Source organism: Tyto alba, unplaced genomic scaffold, assembly GCF_018691265.1.
Source record: "Tyto alba isolate M040663 unplaced genomic scaffold, T.alba_DEE_v4.0 Super-Scaffold_1, whole genome shotgun sequence".
NCBI classification, from domain to species: Eukaryota; Metazoa; Chordata; class Aves; order Strigiformes; family Tytonidae; genus Tyto; species Tyto alba.
Genome location: NW_024881261.1, coordinates 22,473,423 through 22,493,985, shown reverse-complemented (window position 1 = coordinate 22,493,985; position 20,563 = coordinate 22,473,423). Strand labels below are relative to the sequence as shown.

Genomic DNA, 20,563 nt, shown 5'->3' with positions numbered 1-20,563 from the left:
AACATATTTCTCCAAAGGCACTGAGTAGCAAAGAAACAGTCTGCCTGTGGATGTAGGGTTAGGTTGATAGTTTCTTGGACTGGAGATGCTATTTTACAAACAGGAAGTGGGTAAGTAGTTGGTTGTTGAAAGTGACTAGTTAGTTTCTCCTGAAATGCCATTAATCATTGCTGAGTTCTTAGCTAGTTTAGGCTATGGACAATATGTGTCCAAAAAACTGCAGGTATTAAATTACCATTGATGATTTTCAGTTTGATGTCCTGGCTTTAGATAGGAGGTAAGTTGTTACCTTAAATTAGTGGATAGCTGAATATCCTGAGCCATGAGCAGTACATAATAATCTGCACGGGTCATTGGAAAATAATTACATTAGTTAATGAATACTAAGGTTAATTAATTACCAATTAATTGCCACAGGTTATAGATAGCTAGTTGCCCATAGCAGCAGTGAATCAGTTACTAGGGGGAGAGAGATACATTGCAAAAAGAGTTGTTCACTACACTGGTTATAGACACCTGATGATTTCTTTAAGAAAATAATATCCCTTAATATCAGCAAAGCAATAGCAGTGCCAACTGTGAAAGCTCCTACAGTGCTAGTATACAATTCAAACGTGTGCACCGTTACTGAAGTCTGGGGGCTGACTTACCAGGAACCATTCCTGCAAGAGTTGAGGTTGGGTAGCTGCCTTGTCCAGTTGGGGGAACATGGGGTGGGTAGCCAGGCAAGGTGGTGCTTGCCATATCACGACCTGGAAAGGGAAACAATCAGAACAGGTGATCAATAGGTATAAGATCTTTCAATATTGATTTGATATCACCCTTTGTCCCACTGTTACATGACTAGCAGCTTGATAGGCAAGTGCTGTGCAACCTTCCCTTATATAAGTGCTGTCTATCCACTGAAAATTTTAGGGGAAGATTGTGGCACTTTTGATCACACACTGTAAGGATGGATGTTAAAACTTAGCTTTGTGAGGCTCAAAATAATTTTCTTGTGTAATTGTAGATTTTGGATCTATTTTAACTAAATCAAAATGGTCCTGAGCTGCCCAGAGAATGGCAGTATATTCATTGCCAGAGTAGCTGAGGTCCTGTCTGTGTGCAGTAGATGCAGTTCCAAAACTGTGGTGATGTTACTTTAGGGCATGATAAATGTGCAAGGCACTGGAAAGTGATCCAAGAATTTTCTGTGCCTGTTTCTCTTCCCACCTTTGCCATTCACCTACTGATGATTTTAGGCAAGTGTCTTCACCTCTCTGTGCTTCTTTTTGTGCTGCAAACTCTTTGGTGCAAGGGCATGCTTTTAGTACATTTGCACAGTGCTTAACATGAGATCAATACTGGTTAGACTCCTTCCTGGTGCTGCTGTAATATATATAGCATTAGGATCATGCAAATTAGTTTGGGTCCCACTTAATTTTTATCACAGGTACAAGTTTATGTTAGTAATACTTAAAGTTGTGATATCTTTTCTCCATCAAAGAAGTAGAGAGGGGTGTGGACTGGGTGGATGATTGTAGTTTATTTTTCATCTCTTAGGAAGTGCAGCTGGAGGCTTCTTGGTTGATGCCAGAGGCATTTCCTCATTTGGACTGGTTAGCCTGAAAACAGGCCAGCCAGAAGGGCATTTGCTGTTAGTGCTTATTGCATTTAAATGAACTAAAATCATCTCAGAAGCTGCTGGGAGTTTCAAGCCACAACAACAGCAACAAAAAAAAATACCCCCAAAACCTACCTAAATAAATTAAGATAATCTTTCCCTCACAGCTGCTGGGAGATTTACAGCTCAACCTGCAACACTGCCTACTGAGATCTCAGCCTGTTCCAGGCATCCAAAGCCTTTCACATTCCCTAGGTGAACTATCGCTCACCAAGACATTTGTGCCATTTGTTCCTCTGTTAAATTTTGTCTCTCCTGTCTGTTCTAACTGGGGGGCTGGAGTCTGATTGACCTTTAGGAGTGACAGGTTAAGTATAACCCATTAACACCACCAGAGTCAATGGAACTGAGCTGGGATATTTCAATGAAAGAAGAGTAGGAGTTGGTTTAGCTCAACTAGTGGCAGAGTGATAACTGATAAAGCAGGCCGTGCAACAAGCATGAACCTTGGCTGGGGAATCAGAAATAAGTAACAGTTATGCAGCAAAGCGAAAACAAATCAACATGGAGCATTAACCTGAAGGGAGGAAGTTTCTGTGGGGTGAGATAGGCTAAACTATTGTCATTGGTTTCATAGGTCTTGAATAAAAATTACTGAGGTGATTTGCTTAAGAAAAAAAGAAATGCAAGTTCATTCTTTCTCCCTGAAGAAGATCAAGATGAGTGGCTGATGTTCGCAGCTCACCTCCTCTTAGATAATAGCACAGAACTACCAGACAATGGTTGAGCCATTTTCCAGCCATGCCCCAATATTGATAAAAATAAATATATAATGCCTCAGGGATTTATATTCTGCATTCTTCTACTCTTATATCACTATCATTCCTTTAGTGATTTGTAGCTGTATGTTGAGCTGTATGATTAACACCTACTAGATGTAGTTATTTCCTTTTCCTCACATTCTTTTAAGTCAAGAAAGTTTTATGCTTAAAATTCATGTTCTTTTGGTTTCATTTATTGGCTAGCCTGAGAAATAACAATAGGTGATGAGTAAGAAAACAGTGTCACTGAAAAGTTAGAGAGAACATTATGTAGCAGCAGGCAAAATTAATTCATTTTGACACTTCCATTCAGGTGGGAACACATACACACTCACTCTGCTACTCAATCTATGCACATAACGCCCCTGTGTTTTTATTCAGACATGAGTGCACAGAGACTGTTCAAAACTCAGTGTGGAAAATTCACTGGGAAGTGATCATCTCTCAAAATCCCGGCCTTGAAAAAGAAGATAACAAACAAGTACAGTATCAACAACGTAACAGTCCCATAGAGAGACTCTTAAAATGCTGTTACTTACAAGCAGGCCCCTTCCATTACCTCCTCTCATTACCAACAGGTAGGCAGGATTATTAAATTCTTGTGCTCCAGGGCTATGGCAAAGCTAGCACCTATTCTGCTTATAACATTCATCCAACTCCAGCAATTCTCCCTTCTCCATGAGCCTTCTGAGTGAGGAACAGTACTTTCATCACTGTGACATTGAGTGTTTGAACTCTTTCTCCCATATCTAATTCTCTCTAAGGGTTCTAAGGTAGGTGCCTCTCCTGAAACACAGTGCCTTCTAGGCTAGAGGGTGGTCATATATGACTGCATCCCCAGAGAACTGAGACTCTTTGTCTTAGGAAGTGCCCAGAGCTCAGAGGCTCTTACTGGCTGCAGTAAGATTGGGCCAAAACAGTGTTATGGACACAAAAGTCTTCTCTGCTGTCACCTGCTGCTTTTGCACAGAGAGGTTTAGAATCGCAAATCTCACCTGACAAGACAAAGGGAGGATGTTAGGTCAAAAGAGAAAAATAATGTAGGAACATGAAGGAGGCAGAGGTAAAACGTGTTTCTTGAGCATTAGGAACTGTGGTCTGCACTAAGACTTTGTCTGTTCTGAAAAAGCCCAAATTAAATTCTTTGACAGTGGAGTGACAACAGCCTCAGTGGTCACCTAGAATTATACCCACTCTTTCATCCAAGCCAGCCCTGAGCTTCTGCAGCAATGTTGCTTCAGTCATCTTGCACAGGAGTTTCCCCTAGTACCTCCGTGAAACTTGCCCTTCCTCCTCATCCTCCCCTCCAGCCTGCTGCTCCTAAGTGCTGCCATCTTCTGCAACCTATTTCTTTGCTTCTGCCCTTCTCTTAAAGGCCACCTACCTCAGGTCTGTATTCCTTTGGCTGTAAGACATTATAGTCTCTCACCCACCCTTCCTGGTCTTGACATTCAGGCATGATACCCTGTTTCTTAACTACTTGGTCTGCTGTGTGAAGGCACCAGCTCACATTGACACTCCCAAACCAGATGACTCAAATATTGCTCACAACATAGCTGTGGCAGTGCTCACCAACTGCCTGTGTATTTATCTGACTTAGTAGTTTGTACAGCCCATGCTGAACCACCCTGTCAGTCCTAGAGCTGGCTAGGTTATTCGAGCTTTTATGATTTACCGTAGGCTAGCAAACAGTACCCTTGCTGGGCCTACAGTACTCAGGGCATTATGGTTACTGAGGCAACACCAGATTTTGTTGTACGAGTGTTTCTGTACTAAGGCCCAGACCCATCCAACTGGGACACCCAGTCACTTCTAGGTAGTTACAGCTTCTTTTCCCGTTTTATTCTAAAAAATGAAGGGCAGGCATGAAATCTTTTTGTGACTCTCCATGGAGCTGTGAACACATGCTGCATACACAGAACTGGGACACAGTTGCTCTGGTTCCCACTTGCAATCAAAGAGCTTGCAGCATTTACTGGTCTCCCCATCAGACGAAACTGAACCCCTTGCCTGCAGCATCCCCACTGAGTTTGTGGCCAAGGCCAGTTACCTGCTATCAGAGGCTGGCTGCTGGACTGCCCAAAGTGGGCACCATGATGAAGGAAGGCACTGTAGCAAGGCGTGGACGCATCGTCTGAAAGGGCCATGTGGAAGGGCTGAAGATCAGCCTGCCCAGAGCCGACCGGCGTGGTGGGGGTGAAAGGGGTGAGAGAGGCTCCATGAGGCTCTTGCTTTATACTGAGGGGAGAGGAGAGGTTTTCTGTGGTAGGGTAGGGGATGGACACAGACAGACAAAGGGAACAGGGGAAGGAAGAGGAGGGTGGGGAAGGGAGGAGAGGAAGAACAAAATGGGTAAATGAAAATGGAGTGGTTAAAATCTACAGGGAAATTAATTTAAAAACAAAAATAAAAATAAAAAGGTTAGGAGTCGATCAGAGGAGCCAGTGCTGAGACAACAGCAGTAAATGCACCCGGGGGCTAGGCTCTGACTGCAGGGATGCCTCTGCAGGGGCAGCAGGAGATGAGGAAAATGGAGTGCAGTGGCAGATGGGAGGAATGGGATGCAGGAAGAGGAGAGGTGAGGGAGGGAACATGCAGGAGGGGGGGGGCAGGAAGAAGCATAGGGTTGGGAAGGAGAAGAATGCTCTGAAGCTTCTGTGCTCCCTTTCCTGCTGCTTTCTCTGGCTGGCCGGGGGCGCATGAAAATGCTACACTTACACAGTTTGGCCCAGGGTATTATACCACTTTGTCTATTCCAACCCAAGGTAACCTTCCCCAGGAGAGCAGTGTTGTTATGAGCATCTATTAAACAGAATACTTGGTGTGATGGCGAAAGCTTCTCAAGCCAAACTCTCTAAAAACTTTGACAAAAAGGATGTAACTTAAGTTTGAGGTGGTTAAAATAAAAATGGGACTGTGCAATTAATAGTTGGATAGACATATAGATCAATCAATTGATCTTGTTCACAGTGGCACACTTTGGAGCTTTACCCATAAAAGCAGTCAGTACTGACTCTGGTTGTTCCTAGAGTCTAGTGTTGCCAAACGGATACCTTGACAGAGAGATATAATGGATGAGAAGAGAGGAGAAGAATGTGGGGGACTTATAAAAGGTCTCATTTTCATTGTTGTTTGCGTTGGATCTCCATTTCTGATGTGCAGATTTTCATAGGCACGACAGATACCGCTTTGCAACTTCTCCTAACTTGGCTGCCAAGTAAGAGGTTTGGGAATTGGAGAACTCTGTGATCTAGAGCATGGGTACTCCAGAACACCCACTGTTGTTGGGTCAGCAGTTATAGAGGCCTGTATTTGAACACCTGAAAGCAAGGTATGGATGATGTGATCAGATCTGATCCAAATCATCTAGCAAGCCATCCACTCTCAGGTAAACAAATCAAAGCCAATAAATGAAAGATATTTCTCTGTGATGGCAAGTGTTGCCAATGGCCTATGAAATAAGTTGGTTCTGGTGGTTTTGATTTATACAGAGAAATATAAATGTGATGTATAATTAGGCCATAAATCTGACTTCATTAATGTAAAACTGGCTTAATTAACTCTAGCCATCTTATTGCGAGGCTGCAACGCTCACCTAGACAATAAAGGGCTGGGCAGTTTCTATCCGTGAATGCCGTTTATCCTGAGGCATTTGTTCCCTAAAGATTTGCTACCTGGCAGAAATGATAGCTTGCCATCTGTATTTTCCTCCAAGTACCACTAACCTGGATGGCCAGCAAAGTTTTCTGATCACTGAGACTCCTTTGAGGCAAAGACATATGTTCATGGTTCAGTTGGTTGGGAAGGATCAGTCCTGGCCAAGACTTGTACAGTTCCTCTTTAATTAGCTTACTTATCCAAAGTCTCTGGTGTGCTAAGTGAGGATTGTAATTTCTTCTCTCTTTTTGCTATAGGAAGTTCTGTTTGGCAAGGACCTTTTGTGGAGGATATGGGGGATAGAAGTTGGAGAATCTGCTTTTTGTTGAACAGTTAATTAAAGTCACCAGAGTAGACAGCACACCAGTGCCCAGCTTCTGCTTTAAAACTTTATACCATCCTACAGTCCTACCAGTGAGCTTTCATGTGCCAGTGCCAGTCTCTGTAGATGGAGAACCCCCAAAGCTATTTTTCTCCTGCATCCTCTGTCATCAGATGGCAAGGAGGGCACAGCTTTACCTTCAGGACAGACAGACAGTCACCACCAGCAGCCTGGGAGTACTGAAGCCTTTATCCAAATAATGTTGGTACTAGGTAATTTGGATGAATAGATCTGTCTTCAGGCAGGGACTAAAAGTTCCTCTCGCTTTCAGGGGATGCAAGTGAAGTGATATTTTTCAAGGAAGCTGTTTGACAGTCATGCCTAAATAAACAAGGGACACTTTGGTCCTGGGAATTTTCCAAGCTCCTTTTTCAGCTCTCTGTATTGTGCAAGACAGAGCAGGTGTGGGGAGCTGCTGGGGAAGAAAGGGCAGAGAAGAAGATGCACACAGGAAGTGTGGGTGGGCAGAAGCAAGAGGTGCTATGGGCAGAGGTTAATCCTGTTTGCACAGCCCCTAGGCACATTGGGTTTCCTAGTCCCTCCCCTGCTTTATTTCTCTTTTAAAGCATGGAATTTTCAGCTATAATCCTTTCTAAACCGCAGCATTTTTCAGGCGCTCTGTGTAAGTGAAACCATAATCTCTGGTAAAACAGACTGCTTAAGCTGCTGTAGCATTAGGCCAATCTGATCCAGTCCCTGGATTTCCGCTCTGCCCAGCCACCACAGAGAGGATTTCAGCCTGAAAGACTGCCTAAAGCCTTTGCAATGGGAACAACAGTGCTAGGCCTTGCCTTGCAAAGCTGAGAAGGGTTAAGGGACCAGGAGCTATTTGTCCCGGTGTTGTGAGGCTGTTAAAGCCCCTGTCAGACTCAGAGCAGGGATGAGCCCAGCCCTCTCTTGAACACATCAAGGCTTATGAGGAAAAATTCCTTGCACCTTCCAGAGGCAGCACCACTTACTCAGTGCGGGAGGATAAAGAAGTCAACAGTAACATGGCAAAGAGACTGGGACACAATAATGCTAAACACTCTGTCTAAGAGTAGTGGAGAGGAGGCGAGGGTGAGGTCAGACAGCGAATGATTACACAACCAAAATTCAGGCTTTTATGTGTCTATTTATCTACCTGTCTGTCTTTCCCTCTATGCTCTGCAACCGCACAGACATAACTTATATCCCATGTATCTTTACTGGTGGATGGCATTTACCAATTTTTACTCCTTTGTTGTCCAACTCTCCCCTGACTAAAAGCACCTGGATTCTGTCTCCGATATAACTGCTGCCACTGCTATGCTGGAATAATTGCCCCAGCAGTGAATTATAGCTCCAAAGTGTGTCCGTGTAGACGAGATCAATTGATTGATCTATCTATCCACCTGTGAATGGCACAGTCCTATTTTTCATTTTAACCACCTCAAACTTCAGCTGCACTTTTTTTTTTTTTTTTTCACTTCTGATTTTCTCCATTCTCTATTTTGTATTTGTGATGGCAAACTTGCCCCTTCCTATCTGAAGTCCAGCTAGTGCCAGCAAGCTGTGGAGCAGTGCCATACTGACTTGCCTGTGTCTTGGGTGTGTCCCTCAGTAAGGCTGTATCAGGGGACCCTGAGGTATCTGTCAGTGCCTTATTTCTAAGGCTGGAATACTGACTTGTAATCGAACGGGGGTTAGAATGAGCCTGCAACCCCTTTCTAAAGCAGCAGAAAGCTATTCCTGTCCCAGGCTCCTTTCTTCTAAATGGAAAATGATACCCTTGTTTATAAGCAATGAAAAAATACCACTCAATGTCATGGCGGGGGAAATTTGAAAGGATCAGCAGGGTGGAGATATAGCTGGAAACATAGCAGAGGACTGCGTATTTTGTGCATCTCCTACTCCTCTCTTTGACTGTACTTGTTGAGTTATTGCTGTTTTCCTTCCTTTCTAACCCTCTCCTCTGTTATTCTGGCGGAGAGGTAGAACTGGTGATCTCTGGCCTAAATTCTCCCTGCGAATGAAGGGATTTTGCCCAGACAGGGTGAGAGGAAGATTCACAGCTTTGGGTTCCTACAGAGACTTGTCTCAGCTTTTATCGTGCTCTCTGCTAGTGAAGCAAAGGGAAGCGGGGGGGTTGCAGGACTAGATAAGCTGCTTGTTTTTCATTGCTGGCTTCCTGGAGGATAAGCTACCTGCATCCAGTTCTCCTTTTCAGTAAACAAAGAATATCAAAACAGCACATCCCTGCATAAGGGATGGCATGTACACACCCACTTAACAACACTGCTCACCATCTTGACAGTGTTTAGCATTCTTCATCTTTTCCTGGGATCTCTATCAAATATTTATATGACCCCAGTGCCTCTCTTTTTAGAACACATATCCTTAAATAATCCCTTAGGCACCACTGTTTTATATGCAAGGAACTGAACCCAGATAAGATATACCAATTTTGTGGAGGAGACCGGTGCCAAAGCTGAATCTTAAGTTTTTTGAATCCTATGCTTGTACCCACCATTGAAACATCATTTTCTGTATTTGCATTTTCCAGTCCTTAGAAAAGTTTCATTGTGGCAAACAGAATGGGGCTGCATCCTCAGCACTCATACACTGGTGAGTTTACACTACAGCTGGTGGAGTCACATCACTTTATCCCATGTGAGAATCTTGCCTCAAATTCTAGAAGTCATGCAAAAGACCATACTGAACTGACACAGCGTATCTTTCACTTTTTCTGTCTGTCATGCCAGAAGAACCACTTCTTAAAAAATTTCTTAGTTTTCTATCTTTTCTTTTGCAAGAGCATCATGCAAATTGCATTGAAGATAAAGATCATCCTATTTTTTTCCCTTCTCTGTGATCTCACAGACCTTTGCTAGAACAACTGAAAAGTGAAAGACTAATCTGCTTCTCATTGAACCTTCCTTGTTTTCTCTTTCTATTCCTGCTGACTGGAGAATGAGCCTTGCGTGTTCAGGTTTATTTTCTGTTTCTGCACAGGTCCCTCCATGTTCTTAGCCCAATACTTTACTTGTGGATTGCTGAAATACATGTTTAAAGGAACAACCTTGGATTGCTTTCTCCTGAGAGTCAAAACTGTTTTGACATTACTGATGTAAAGTTTTGAAATCTATTTGCCCCATTTTTTATAAAACTGAATTTTATAAATCTAGATTTTGTGTCTGGTCTAATTAACTTCTGCTCTCCAAGGAAACTGACCTGCTAACTCTGTATGTTACTATGGAGAGAAAAAGTTTTATAGTCCTCATACAGAGTAGAACATGGAGCTTCCAGTAGACCTGTGATCCGGGCTTACTCTTTGAAGCTAGTTGAGTACTGTTAGTGTTAATCACTAGAGAACTCCACTGAAGTCAACTTCATTGGCTCTAAGTACATTTGTTTGCAGATGGATATGATGAAGGAAAATGTGCTTTAAAGTCTTGGGAGGGAGGGAAAAAATGTGCAACTTGTGCACTTGACAGAGAAGTTCAGTGGAGTTCATCTTGTTGTCCCCTTTCTTGAGTCCCAGCCCATCACGTTGGGCAATTACTTCCTGCCTTAAAGTGTAGCATATGGTTATTCCTTGGTGGGTTGGGACTTGAGTGTTACTTCTTAAACAAGATGCTGGGAAATGTAATTAGAACATGTTAAGTTTTTCACACAGTCCTCATTATAGGTATCTCCAAGATTTCTTCACAATGATATTCTACTGATCATAAGATAGGATAGATATTCCTAGGTAGCCCACAGCAATCCTGAACCTACAAAGAAGGGCCAAAGATTGCTCTAGGCTCTCCATTTCTCTGGAAGGCTGAAGTGTGCAATTTCAATTGTACAAGCAGCTGGCCTGGTTAAATCCAGTACAGCAGATGGAGATCAAAAGTTATTAACACCTGCTGACAGGTGTTGCTTAACTCGGATATAAAGCACAGTCTTTGATGTCAGTGGGAAAAATATCTACATCACAAGAATTTTCATCATAGCTATACTTACTGAATCCTTCACTTAGCCTCAAAAGAAAATGCAAACTGAATTGGTGGAAAGACAATATAATTATTTTCACTAAAGGAGTCCCTTTTTGTCCAGCAGCATAGAATGTGGCAGCCTGCAATGCTGTCCCCTTGCTGAGGGAAATCAGAGTGGGAATGCCAATCCACTGCTATTGTCATTACATGACATTATTGCCATTCACTGCTATTGTTCATTTAAATGCTAATTTAAGGAAGGCAAAGACATTACTTCTTTCGGGCCCATCCATTTCTGGATTCCACACTTCAATATGCCTTTCAAGCCCACAAGCTGCCTTCTTCAGCAGCATAAAATTATTGTCAGTGAAACTTCTATTGGATGCACGGAAATAGTTTATGTCATTCCTTTCCCCCCTGCTATTCCTGTCTGCTCCAGGGATCATTCATCTGACCATCTATCATCCTCAGCCATTTGGTCCTGGAGAAGAGTAGTAACACCTTCTGCCTTTCTAAATTCCTTGACTAGATAAGAAGATATTATCTTTTCTTAGGGATGGGAAACAGCTGATGAAATTTGGAGGTCCTGTGGACTTCTACTTTTGCTGATTCCTCATCTTAAATAGAGGAAAGGCTTGCTTGAAGAAAATACCTCCTTCATTTTGATGAGGCAGGACAATAACAACCTTGTAGCAGCCATGTGAATGATTATCATATTCCATTTTCAGGGCATTGGGGCATCAAGATATGTGCCCAACAGGCTGCTTGTCTGCTGGCAGCTGCAGCTGTGACACTGTGCCGCAGAGTGCAGATCTGCATCTGTAGGATTTTCCATCACCAAGGCCAACTTGGGGCCCCAAGCAGTCTGTTAAAGAAGCTTTCTTAAGTCAGCTCAGTCAAGCCCTGACCAGAGCCATTGCTCACTGGTGTCAGAGGCTAAAGTAGATTGGAGCAAGACAGGAAATTTTCAGCACTACAAACAAGGGAAAGGAAATGCTCCCCCTCTCAGTGTAATGATATAAGTACAACTGAATTTAATGGTCAGTTTTAATCATGATTTAAAACAGCAAACTAGATCAACTTGTTTTACATTTGCACTATCAGGCTGTTTTCTAAAGGGTTGAATTTTATGGATGGTAACAAATATTTTGACAAAAAATTTACACTAAAAGTGATTATTTAATTTTGCTAGGTAGATGAACTGCATCTGTGCACATTTATTTAAGCAATTATGTTGTGTAATATAATTTGTCTTTACATATTATTATATGAGAAAATAGTGAACGATGAGTCCATATTATTATTTTATTAGATTATTAACTTTTTACTTGTGATCTGTGTCAAGTTATATTTGGATGGAAATTAGAATTAAATTAAAAACAGTATTTGTAATTATTCGTGCTAATTAAATAAAATGACCACAAGTTCCCTGACTTCCTAAATATACTAGAACAGAAAAAGCAATCTTTTCTAAGCAGGTTTTGCATTAAAACTGACTTATTAAATGAAGGAAAGGATATATAAGGAGGAATTTGAACTGATTTTAGAACTAATAGATCTCATCCTTTCACATCAAGCTTAATTCACTCACTGACAGAGGAAAACAAATGTTCCTTCTTTTTCAAATCCTAGTTTGTTTCTTAGTTTTGAATGACCTGGTTATTGAACTGAAAAAAATTCTCTTCAGTTCACTCACTAAGCTGAAACAAAGGAAATAATATCTTTTCACCTTGCAGAAGGCTAAAGTTCTCAAAAGATTGTTTATCATTTCAGTAAAAATTTGGATCCAGGTGTCTAGCCAGTAATTTCTCCAAGCTTAGCATCACAACTTTCTTGAAAACTTTCATTGAAATCAGATGCTGTGTAAGTACTATTCTTGTATATTTTTCAGGCATAGCAAGTAGCCTCTAAGTCACTAATTCAAAAAATTTTTTGCACACATTCATGTATTAATTAAAAAAGTTAACGTAAACTGAAAAATAATCGGGCCCCATGCCAGAGAGGGAAGGTCTGGAGGAAAGTGAGATCGATGGAGTTTGTGCTTTTGTGGTGTTTTTGTTTGACATATCATGAGTTGTCAGGATTTCTTACCCTGGATACTTGTTGCTTTAGGGAAAAACATATTTCCCAGAGAGAAGGCAACCTTTTCTATACAGGACATGGTAGCTATTTTGGTGGGTAATGATGATTTTAAGTGTTACCTGTTCCTGTTAATACGTGCTAACCATAGCACACAAGCACTTGGAAACCTCACAGGAAGAGAAAGGGACACAGACTCCCATTTCAGCAATAGTAGAAGTTCCTGAAGTGCTTTTTTTTTGCTCCATTTTTCTTTGGCTTATCTTTTACCTTTACTTTTCTTTGTATATCTCACTGATTATAGTGGGCTGGCAAACAAAGTATTTAGTTAAAACTTCCAGATTTCAATTAAGGGAAGTTTTTCTTTACCTTTGCTGTAATTTTACTATCCATCTAGTAGGTAAATCCTCCTTTAGCAGTCTGTTAATAAACAAGTTTCGAGCCATACATGAAAAGTCCATTGTGTTTTATTTCCCATAGTGCTGCCTCTCTGTTGGATAATTCCTGGGATAGATAATTGAGTTGGAAAGGACTCTGCTCCCAAACTATTAATCTAAGTCCCCAGAACTCAGAAGCTGGTTTTGAAAACATCTCACTTCTTTCCTGCATGCCTATTCCAAAACATGTGACTTCTGATGGTGCTTAAAGAAGGATCTTAACCTTTGTTCTCAAGGGATTCACGGCTCTGTGAATAACCTTGTGCTTTTAAAGTATTCCTGTTGCTAGTGCCAAAATCTTGAGGTTCTCTGCTCACCTCTCAGGTGTTAGCTACTGAGTATCTTCCAAACTAAAAGAGACATAGAAACTACTGAATAAAAGAAAGCTATTGAGGTTTTTTGTGTTTACTTAGCCCTGTACAGATTTATTCTCATCTGCCTGGGCTGTTTGCTTTCAATAGAACTAATTGAAGTAGAACATCTCAGAACAACAGAATTCTTGTCTTGTTCAACTGCATGTACTCGCCTTATCTTGGTATGTTCAAGCTTGGATCTTTGCTTCTAGGAAATCTGATTGGTGTCCAAAGATACTGTCCAAGAAACTGTCAGGGATCTAGCTATGATGGCTGTGCAACATCAAAGCAAGGTGTAGCTGGATCTCTGGACTGTGTGTGAAGGAAGAGGTGAGGTGGTGTTCTCAGACAGCTCTTAAATTTTCTCTCTCAGATACTCCACCAGGAAGTTGAAAATTTCTACATTATCTGTTCTGTATGAAGGACAGTGGGAGCATGTTTCCTAGCCCAGTGCCCAGCTAGCCCCTAAGTGTCACCTTGTTCATGGAAATTCCCTGCAGATACTTAATGGGGAGAAATAAGGGTGACCTGTCTGCCCCATAGTAAACAAATTATTTTGATTACTTGCTTTAGGAGATGCAAGTAATAAATGGACCATCTGAGATGCGTTAGATAGAATAATTGTCTGAAAGGGAGTGTTTGATATTGGCAGTACTAGGTAAGGATGTGCTGTATGTAACTGTGGTGCTAAGCTGCATCTTTGAATAGATGCCCAGGACTTTGGGGAAGGCCTTCCTGCACACTGGGGAGGTGGCCGCCTGTTTTCCAGCATTTCTAACCCTTCAATTCTAGGAAGCTCACAGACAGATAAAGGGACTTCAGCAACATCTGTACTTAACCATCTCACTACATTCCAGGGGTTTAGGTAGTTACATGTTATTGAGGTTTGGTTGGCTTTTGGAGGGGTGTATTCTCAGAATGGTGTGAGCTGAGAGAGCTTGCTGAGGAAAGCTAGTCATGAGCCAGAGAGAGAAGGACTTTCTCTGAAGTCTTCATAAAGGGCAAGAATCCACTGGCAGACAATTTTGGTTTGGAAAGAGCTAGTGATGCTTTTTTCTGTCTGAGAAGACTGAGCTGGGGAGACTTTCTTGTAGACTGAAGCTAAATCTTACATCCTGAAGTGACTGCACGCAGAGTTTGTACCCTGCATGGGTGGATTTGTTTCACATTTGTTTCAGATATCACCTGCGTTCACAGACTGCCCTGGGACGAGAGCAAAGAAACATTTCAAAGATGACACTATAGCAGTGGAACAGGCAGCTAGCAATTCGGTACTCGCTATTACTCCAATATCCCTTCTTGGGAGAGGGGTCTGGATGATACCAAAGAATTATGCATGCTCTCAGCCTCTTCTTTAACTTCCTGGCTGAGGTAGATCAGGAGGCACCATTGAGTTCCTCACCTCTCTGGTCCTTCCCGAAAGCATTGCCCAGCCCCATAACAAACATATAATGAATCATTCATCTTTAATAGATTATGCAAATTGAGGACATCAGATCAATGAAGATCAATAACTGCAACCATTTAATTGCCAGCAAAAACATTTTAAGAATGAGCATTATCTGAAGTCCTTTCTTGGGTAATGGCACCATTAATCCAAACATTGGATCCTGGCCTAAATGTAGAGGAAAAATTCTCCACCCCTCTTCGCCTGCTGCCTTTCAGGGTGTTGAGGGTTTGGTTTTTTTTTTTCCTTTTAATTTCCAGTTTCTGAGTTTCCCCTTCATTACCACCAGTGAACAGCTCCCAACGCTAATAGTTCTGCTTTTGTTACTCTGCGCTGATTGAAATGTCGCATACAGATTGAGATGTTAGTGCTAAGTTGCCACCTGGGAATGTCAAGCTGGGTCTGAAATGAACTTTTCTCACTCTTGGATCCAGATGGATCAGATGGGGATGTTCTCGAGCTGAGCTGGGAGTGTTGCAGGGAAGAGTGGGGATGGCACAGGGTGGCGGGGACGTGAAGAAGATTTTCTGCCTCAGCCCACAGCCTCTTCTGTGAGGCCAAATCTGTCTTCTGCTGTCCCCTTGTGAGGGTCATGTCCGAAGCTTGTGCAGTGTCCCAGCCTTTGGGAATTCTGCTCTCATATTAACAGGCTGGAATGTGCCATCTTCACTTAGGCAGAAGGACTAAAAAGAATTATTTTTATGGCTCCTTTGAATCTTAAACTCTGATTTTAGGCACTTCATCTTTATATCCAGGTATGGATACCTGCCTTCCATGAAGGAAGGACAGGACTGGTCTCCTATTGGCTTTCCCTCCCAAAGACAGGAAAGTATTTCCTGTAAGAAATGTAGAACTGCTAAATGGTAGATGGATACCAGGTGAGTTTTGTCTTGCATATGCAAATACAAAGAAAAGTACAACAATTTTGCCACAGCTGAGCTATTTTTTTCTGGCTGGCTAAGAAACTGCATGGCTAATAGCTACAAGGATCCAGGGATGTCATGCTTTTTAGACACTCCCTAAATATGCAGTTTGCCTCCCCACAGTCCTCCATGACGTTTTGCAGACCTCACACTGGATATCCTTTGTATTTAAGGTAATTTACTAATCCTGCCCAGTCCCAAAGTTCCTGGTAGCCAAAAGTTGCATGCAACAATAGGCCTTTGCTCAGTGCTGGCTGAAGAAGCAACGACTGCCTGCTTCAGCCATGAGCTGTTTTGACCTCAGAGGCTATTATCTGGGCCTTCTGCAAGAAAAAGTTGAAATACAAACCCCAGTGCTCTTGATTCTGCGCCATCAGAAAACAGCTCTTTGTCCAAGAGGCAACAGCTCCTTCCCTTGCTAACAGGACTTACATCTCTTTGTCATGAGTTATTTCTCAACTTACACTGTGAGGTTTCTAGAGGGGCCAGAGCAGTCATAGGGAAAGGGCAATATATCAAACAAGGGCAAGTCACTTGGGCCTTGCCAGCTGCTTTAGCTACCCAAGAGGAGATATGCAAATCTATGGTAGCTGTGTGAGCAGGCACCAGTGGCAACTAAAGCTTGAGAAAGGCTGTGGCACCAGAATATCTCCTTCTGGCTCTAGACATGCACCGGGCAGGCAGTCTAACACTAGTATCAGGTTGGCGTGCCCTGCAGCCCCAGGAGAACCCCATGCTGCTCCAGTCTTGCATGTGCCACCGGCTAAGAGGAGACTTCTGTGGATCAGTTTCTGCTGCAGAAATTGCCTCCTACTTCTGTGCATCCCGATTCCTCTGCTGCTGTGCACTTGCTCTCATTTCCTGCTCTCCCAGACACACCTGAGTTTAATGTGGCCATGCATGAGGGGAGGGGGAAGGCTGTGATCAGATTTCTTTTGCCAGCTCCTGTTAGACACTCATGGGCTTAAGGAAGAGGGAGTTTAGCAGTTGCAGTTCAGCAGACCCCAGTATTTAGTTTGCAAATGCCTCCTCCAAATGCCAGAGCTGAATAAAACTTAAATTATTATTTCCCCCCAAGAAAAACAAGTGTGGATCATGGGTAAGCCACGACTCTCTTGTTCTCAGACACAAAGGAAACAATAATGATGCATATTTGGACTCCTCTGTCCTCCACCAACATCCATCCCTAAGCCCCATCTGGGCACACAAGTTCCTGATTCATACCTGGGTTTGCCTGTCTTTGAGTCACACCTGGGCACCTCTAGATGTACCCAAAACTGTCAATACTCTGAATTTCAAGATTCTCTTAAGCCCTTATGTCCTCCACAGTCTTTCTGTCTCTTTCCATGTTTGTCACAGAGGGATATCTTGCATTAGCAGAAGAAGCAGAAGCTAATGGTGATGAGGGAAATAAATAAAAAGCTTGGTTTTGCTGTTTGGTCAGGCAGCTTACCGGTCACCACAGGGTACGTCTGGGGTCCTGATACATTTGTCCCCAGGTCTGGGTTAGCAGAGGTGGATAGACTTGATTTGACTTCATCAAGACCAGGGGTCAGAGCTGGGAGGGAGTACTCATTACCCTGGGGAAGAGAGGAGAAAGACAGCTTGCTATTGATGCGCCAGGAGAAAGGGAAGGGTGTACAGATGGGGGGGAGGAAGAGGAGAGATGCAAACCCCTGCACAGATGGAAGAGGAGGAGGAGGAGGAAACGAGAAGATGAAGTGATGAGAGAGTTGCGGGGGGGTTCCTAGGATGAACTATCCCACCCACCTCTGTGCTACTGTGAAGGGGAAGAGGGGTGAGGAATCGGACCCGTTATCTGTGATATGACTGAGCCTTCGTTCGGTTCTGTGGGGATGGGGGTGGCAGCCTGCGCCAGCCCAGGGGAGAAGAAAGAGGAAACCCACATTCCCTCCTTTTGGCTTAGCGGAGGAGGTGTTTGCCCTGGTGACAAGGTCAGCCAGGGTAGAGAACTGCAATGACATGACTGGGACAGGCAGGCTGTAGGAAGCAGCCAGCGTTGGCCCACTGTAGCCATGCTCTCTGCTGAGTGTCTGCCTCCCCTCCGCTGTTACCTCTGTCCTAGCTCTTTAAAAACAAACAAAGAAACCTCGTCCCCTGCCTCTGTCACTCTGTGCATTGGGGTATGAAATTGGGGAGGGGGGTGCCACATGGCTAACAGAAGGGTGGGAGGGGGAGAGCCATTGAATCTGAAAGGGTGTCCTGTCCAAAAGGCTCTGGTAATTGCCTTTTTATTGTGGCAGCCTCCGGACCAGACGCGGGAGCTGGAGAAACCAGGAAGGCTACAAAACAGCAGGAAAAGTTGCTCTGATTAATATTATGTTAAATTAAAACTGATTTTCTGCTCTTTCTGCTCTGTTTTTTTCCATGTGCTTCCCCAACCCCCTCCCCACATCTTCCCCTCCTCCAGTGGGCTCTCCGCACGCGGCCCCCTCCCCACCCCTGTCCCTGCTTGGCTAGGACTGCCTAGTCATTTCCAATTCCTTCTCGTATTGATCTTCCTGTAGAAATCAGTTTTGTAATTAGCTGCAAATTAGGCCTTCTACTGGGGGTGAGCCTGCCCCCTGATTTATCACCAGAGTAATTCGCTGTGATCGGAGAGAAATTAAAATGAACTCAATTAGGCTTCGGATTTGCTTTATGGGCCCTGCTCAGAGTTTCAGGGGGAAAAATGACTGTGCTGGTGCTTAATAGTCTAATGAAAGTAAATAAAGGTTATTCATTGTAATAAACCCAGGGACTCTGGGATGAAGGGAGTCCACAGCCAGCCTCTCCTTCTTTTCCTTTGTTGGTTTATGGCTTGGGGCGGTTTAAAAAGACTTTTGATTTTCATTTTATTAAGACAAACAGCTTTTGGGATAAAAGGCCGGGTGAGCGGGGGAGTAAGGGAAAGGGGGGCAGAGCTGCAGAAGTATGGAAAACTATGTTGGAGATGGGAGTAAAGTCTCAGCTTTGGACCATGAAAGAAAATGCTCCGTTAAAGCCTAACACTGTGGCTCACTGGTCACTGGCATGATCTGAAAGTGCAGGAGCTTCCATGCAGTGCTGTGTGGTGGTGAACATGCATGACAGTGTTTGCGTGTTCAGGGCAAGAACACGCCCCCATACCTGCAGGTGTGTGTGCAGGGGGAAGGGTGGACATGGGGATTTAGGGAGAGAGAGCACAGTGTGCATGCATATGCCAAGTTCATGAGAGGAGAGACAGAGCTCATGTATACACATGCATCAGCACAGTGATATATTTACAAATAGAAAGTGCTGTAAAATGTAAATATGATTTATGTGCAGTAACAGGTCAGTGTGAGAACAAGGGGTAAAGAGGAGAAGAGTGATTTCAGTGAGGGAATCTCCCTGCCGTCATCCTACGGGCACCTGTGGGTCCCCATTACCAGGTCAGACCCTCACCTGCTCAGATTTGATGTGCTCTGATGTTTGAAAGACGTCAGGGTAAGAAGGACGCTCAAAAACTCGATCTAAAGCTTCCAGCTGCTGCTGGGTGAAAGTGTCGCCACGAAGGTGCTTCCGCAAACTGTCCACGCTGCTCTGGGAATCTCCATTGGGAACTGAGCCCTCGGATACATCTGCAGGGCACAGAGAGAGAAAACTGGGAGTTAGGACCCTGGCTCAGATCAGCAAGGGATGTGGGACAAGGACAGAGTGGGAAAGAGCAGGGCCCTTTCCCTCCACCCAGGGAGCTGTGCCACTCCTGTGGGAAGGGGAAGCTGTGGGGACCCGAGGGAAGCCCCCTCCTGTCTGCTGGAGCGGCTGGGCAGCTCCGGCTGGCTCTGTGGGACTCTCCTGCCCAGGATGAATGAGGCTGTGGAGAATGGTGCTTGGCTCAGAGATGAGTTTTGGTTCCGCTGATTTTCAGTGTTTAAAATTGCCAAATCTCCATTGCTGAGCATAAAATGGGAGCAAAGCACAGCAATTAGCATCGCTAGAAGGCTACTGGAGAGACAGCTCACAGAAAAACGAGAGTGCTGAGGATGGACCTGTACTGGAGAGGGCTGAGGGAGCCTGGAATGGAGAAAGGGCTCTCTTACAGCTTGGAAGGGGGTCAGTCTCTGTTGTAACTCCCCATTCCCACTAGAAGTTACGTCTCTGTTATAATTTCCTTCTCATTTGATCTTGTCCTGTCATACCTTAGATGAGTCTTTCATCCCCCTCAGATAATAGGAATGATCCTGTTTCTGACTCCATGTTTCACCAGAGACAAGTCTCTCCCTGTGGAGTGTTGGTTTCTGTTAAGATCTCTGTCCCGTTCTCCTACATGTAGCTCATGATTTATCACAACCCATATCTCTGTTATAAAACTCCCTCCTAAATGAGGTGAATCTTTGTCTCTGTCAGTCCCCCTTCCTATCCAAAATGAATAATTTTATTACAAAACCTAGTCCTACTTAGTGAGAATCAGCCTTGCTGGTATTCCTTTTTTTTTACTAGGAAAAAAGCCTTTTTCTGGTAGAAGCATTGCTAGAAGTGCATCTCTGTCCCTGCAGCAGCCCTCTCACACAGTCCAATCTCACTGCAGTGCCTCTTGCCATGTTCCAGGTGTCTCTATCCCTGTTGTGCGATCCCACATCTCTTACAGCTCACTCATCCCCTCCGAGGTGAGCCATTATAAATGTCCTGCCCCATCCAAAGTGAATCTTTCCCTGTGATAAACCATCTTATCACCCATCTGATTTTGGTTTTGGTTTTTGGTTTTGTTTTTTTTTTTTTTTTTTCCATGTTATCCCCCAACTCAAATGAGGTGCATTTATCTCAGTTATAACCTCTTTTTATCTGAAGTGAGTGAGTCTCCTGCTATTAGCATCTGTCACATCCAAGGTGATTCTGTCTGTTATAACCTCCTGTCCCAGCTGAAGTGAATCTTCCTTTGTCATAATCCCTCATCTCATC

General features: G+C 43.6%; 1 protein-coding gene across 9 annotated transcripts in view; it reads right to left on the bottom strand.

Moving 5' to 3' along the window:
* PAX2 (paired box 2) overlaps positions 1-20,563 on the bottom strand; it is a 100,790-nt gene that overhangs the window by 10,342 nt on the left and 69,885 nt on the right. For 6 of the 9 annotated variants that reach the window (XM_042787653.1, XM_042787703.1, XM_042787582.1 and 3 more), the window contains 4 exons: positions 19,067-19,242; positions 17,094-17,220; positions 4,475-4,684; positions 651-752 (listed from right to left, as the gene is read on the bottom strand). In XM_042787653.1, the coding sequence (XP_042643587.1) occupies positions 651-752; positions 4,475-4,684; positions 17,094-17,220; positions 19,067-19,242 (615 nt within the window). The remainder of the gene's footprint in view (positions 1-650; positions 753-4,474; positions 4,685-17,093; positions 17,221-19,066; positions 19,243-20,563) is intronic. The other 3 variants (XM_042787807.1, XM_042787910.1, XM_042787865.1) reach the window with 1 other exon arrangement.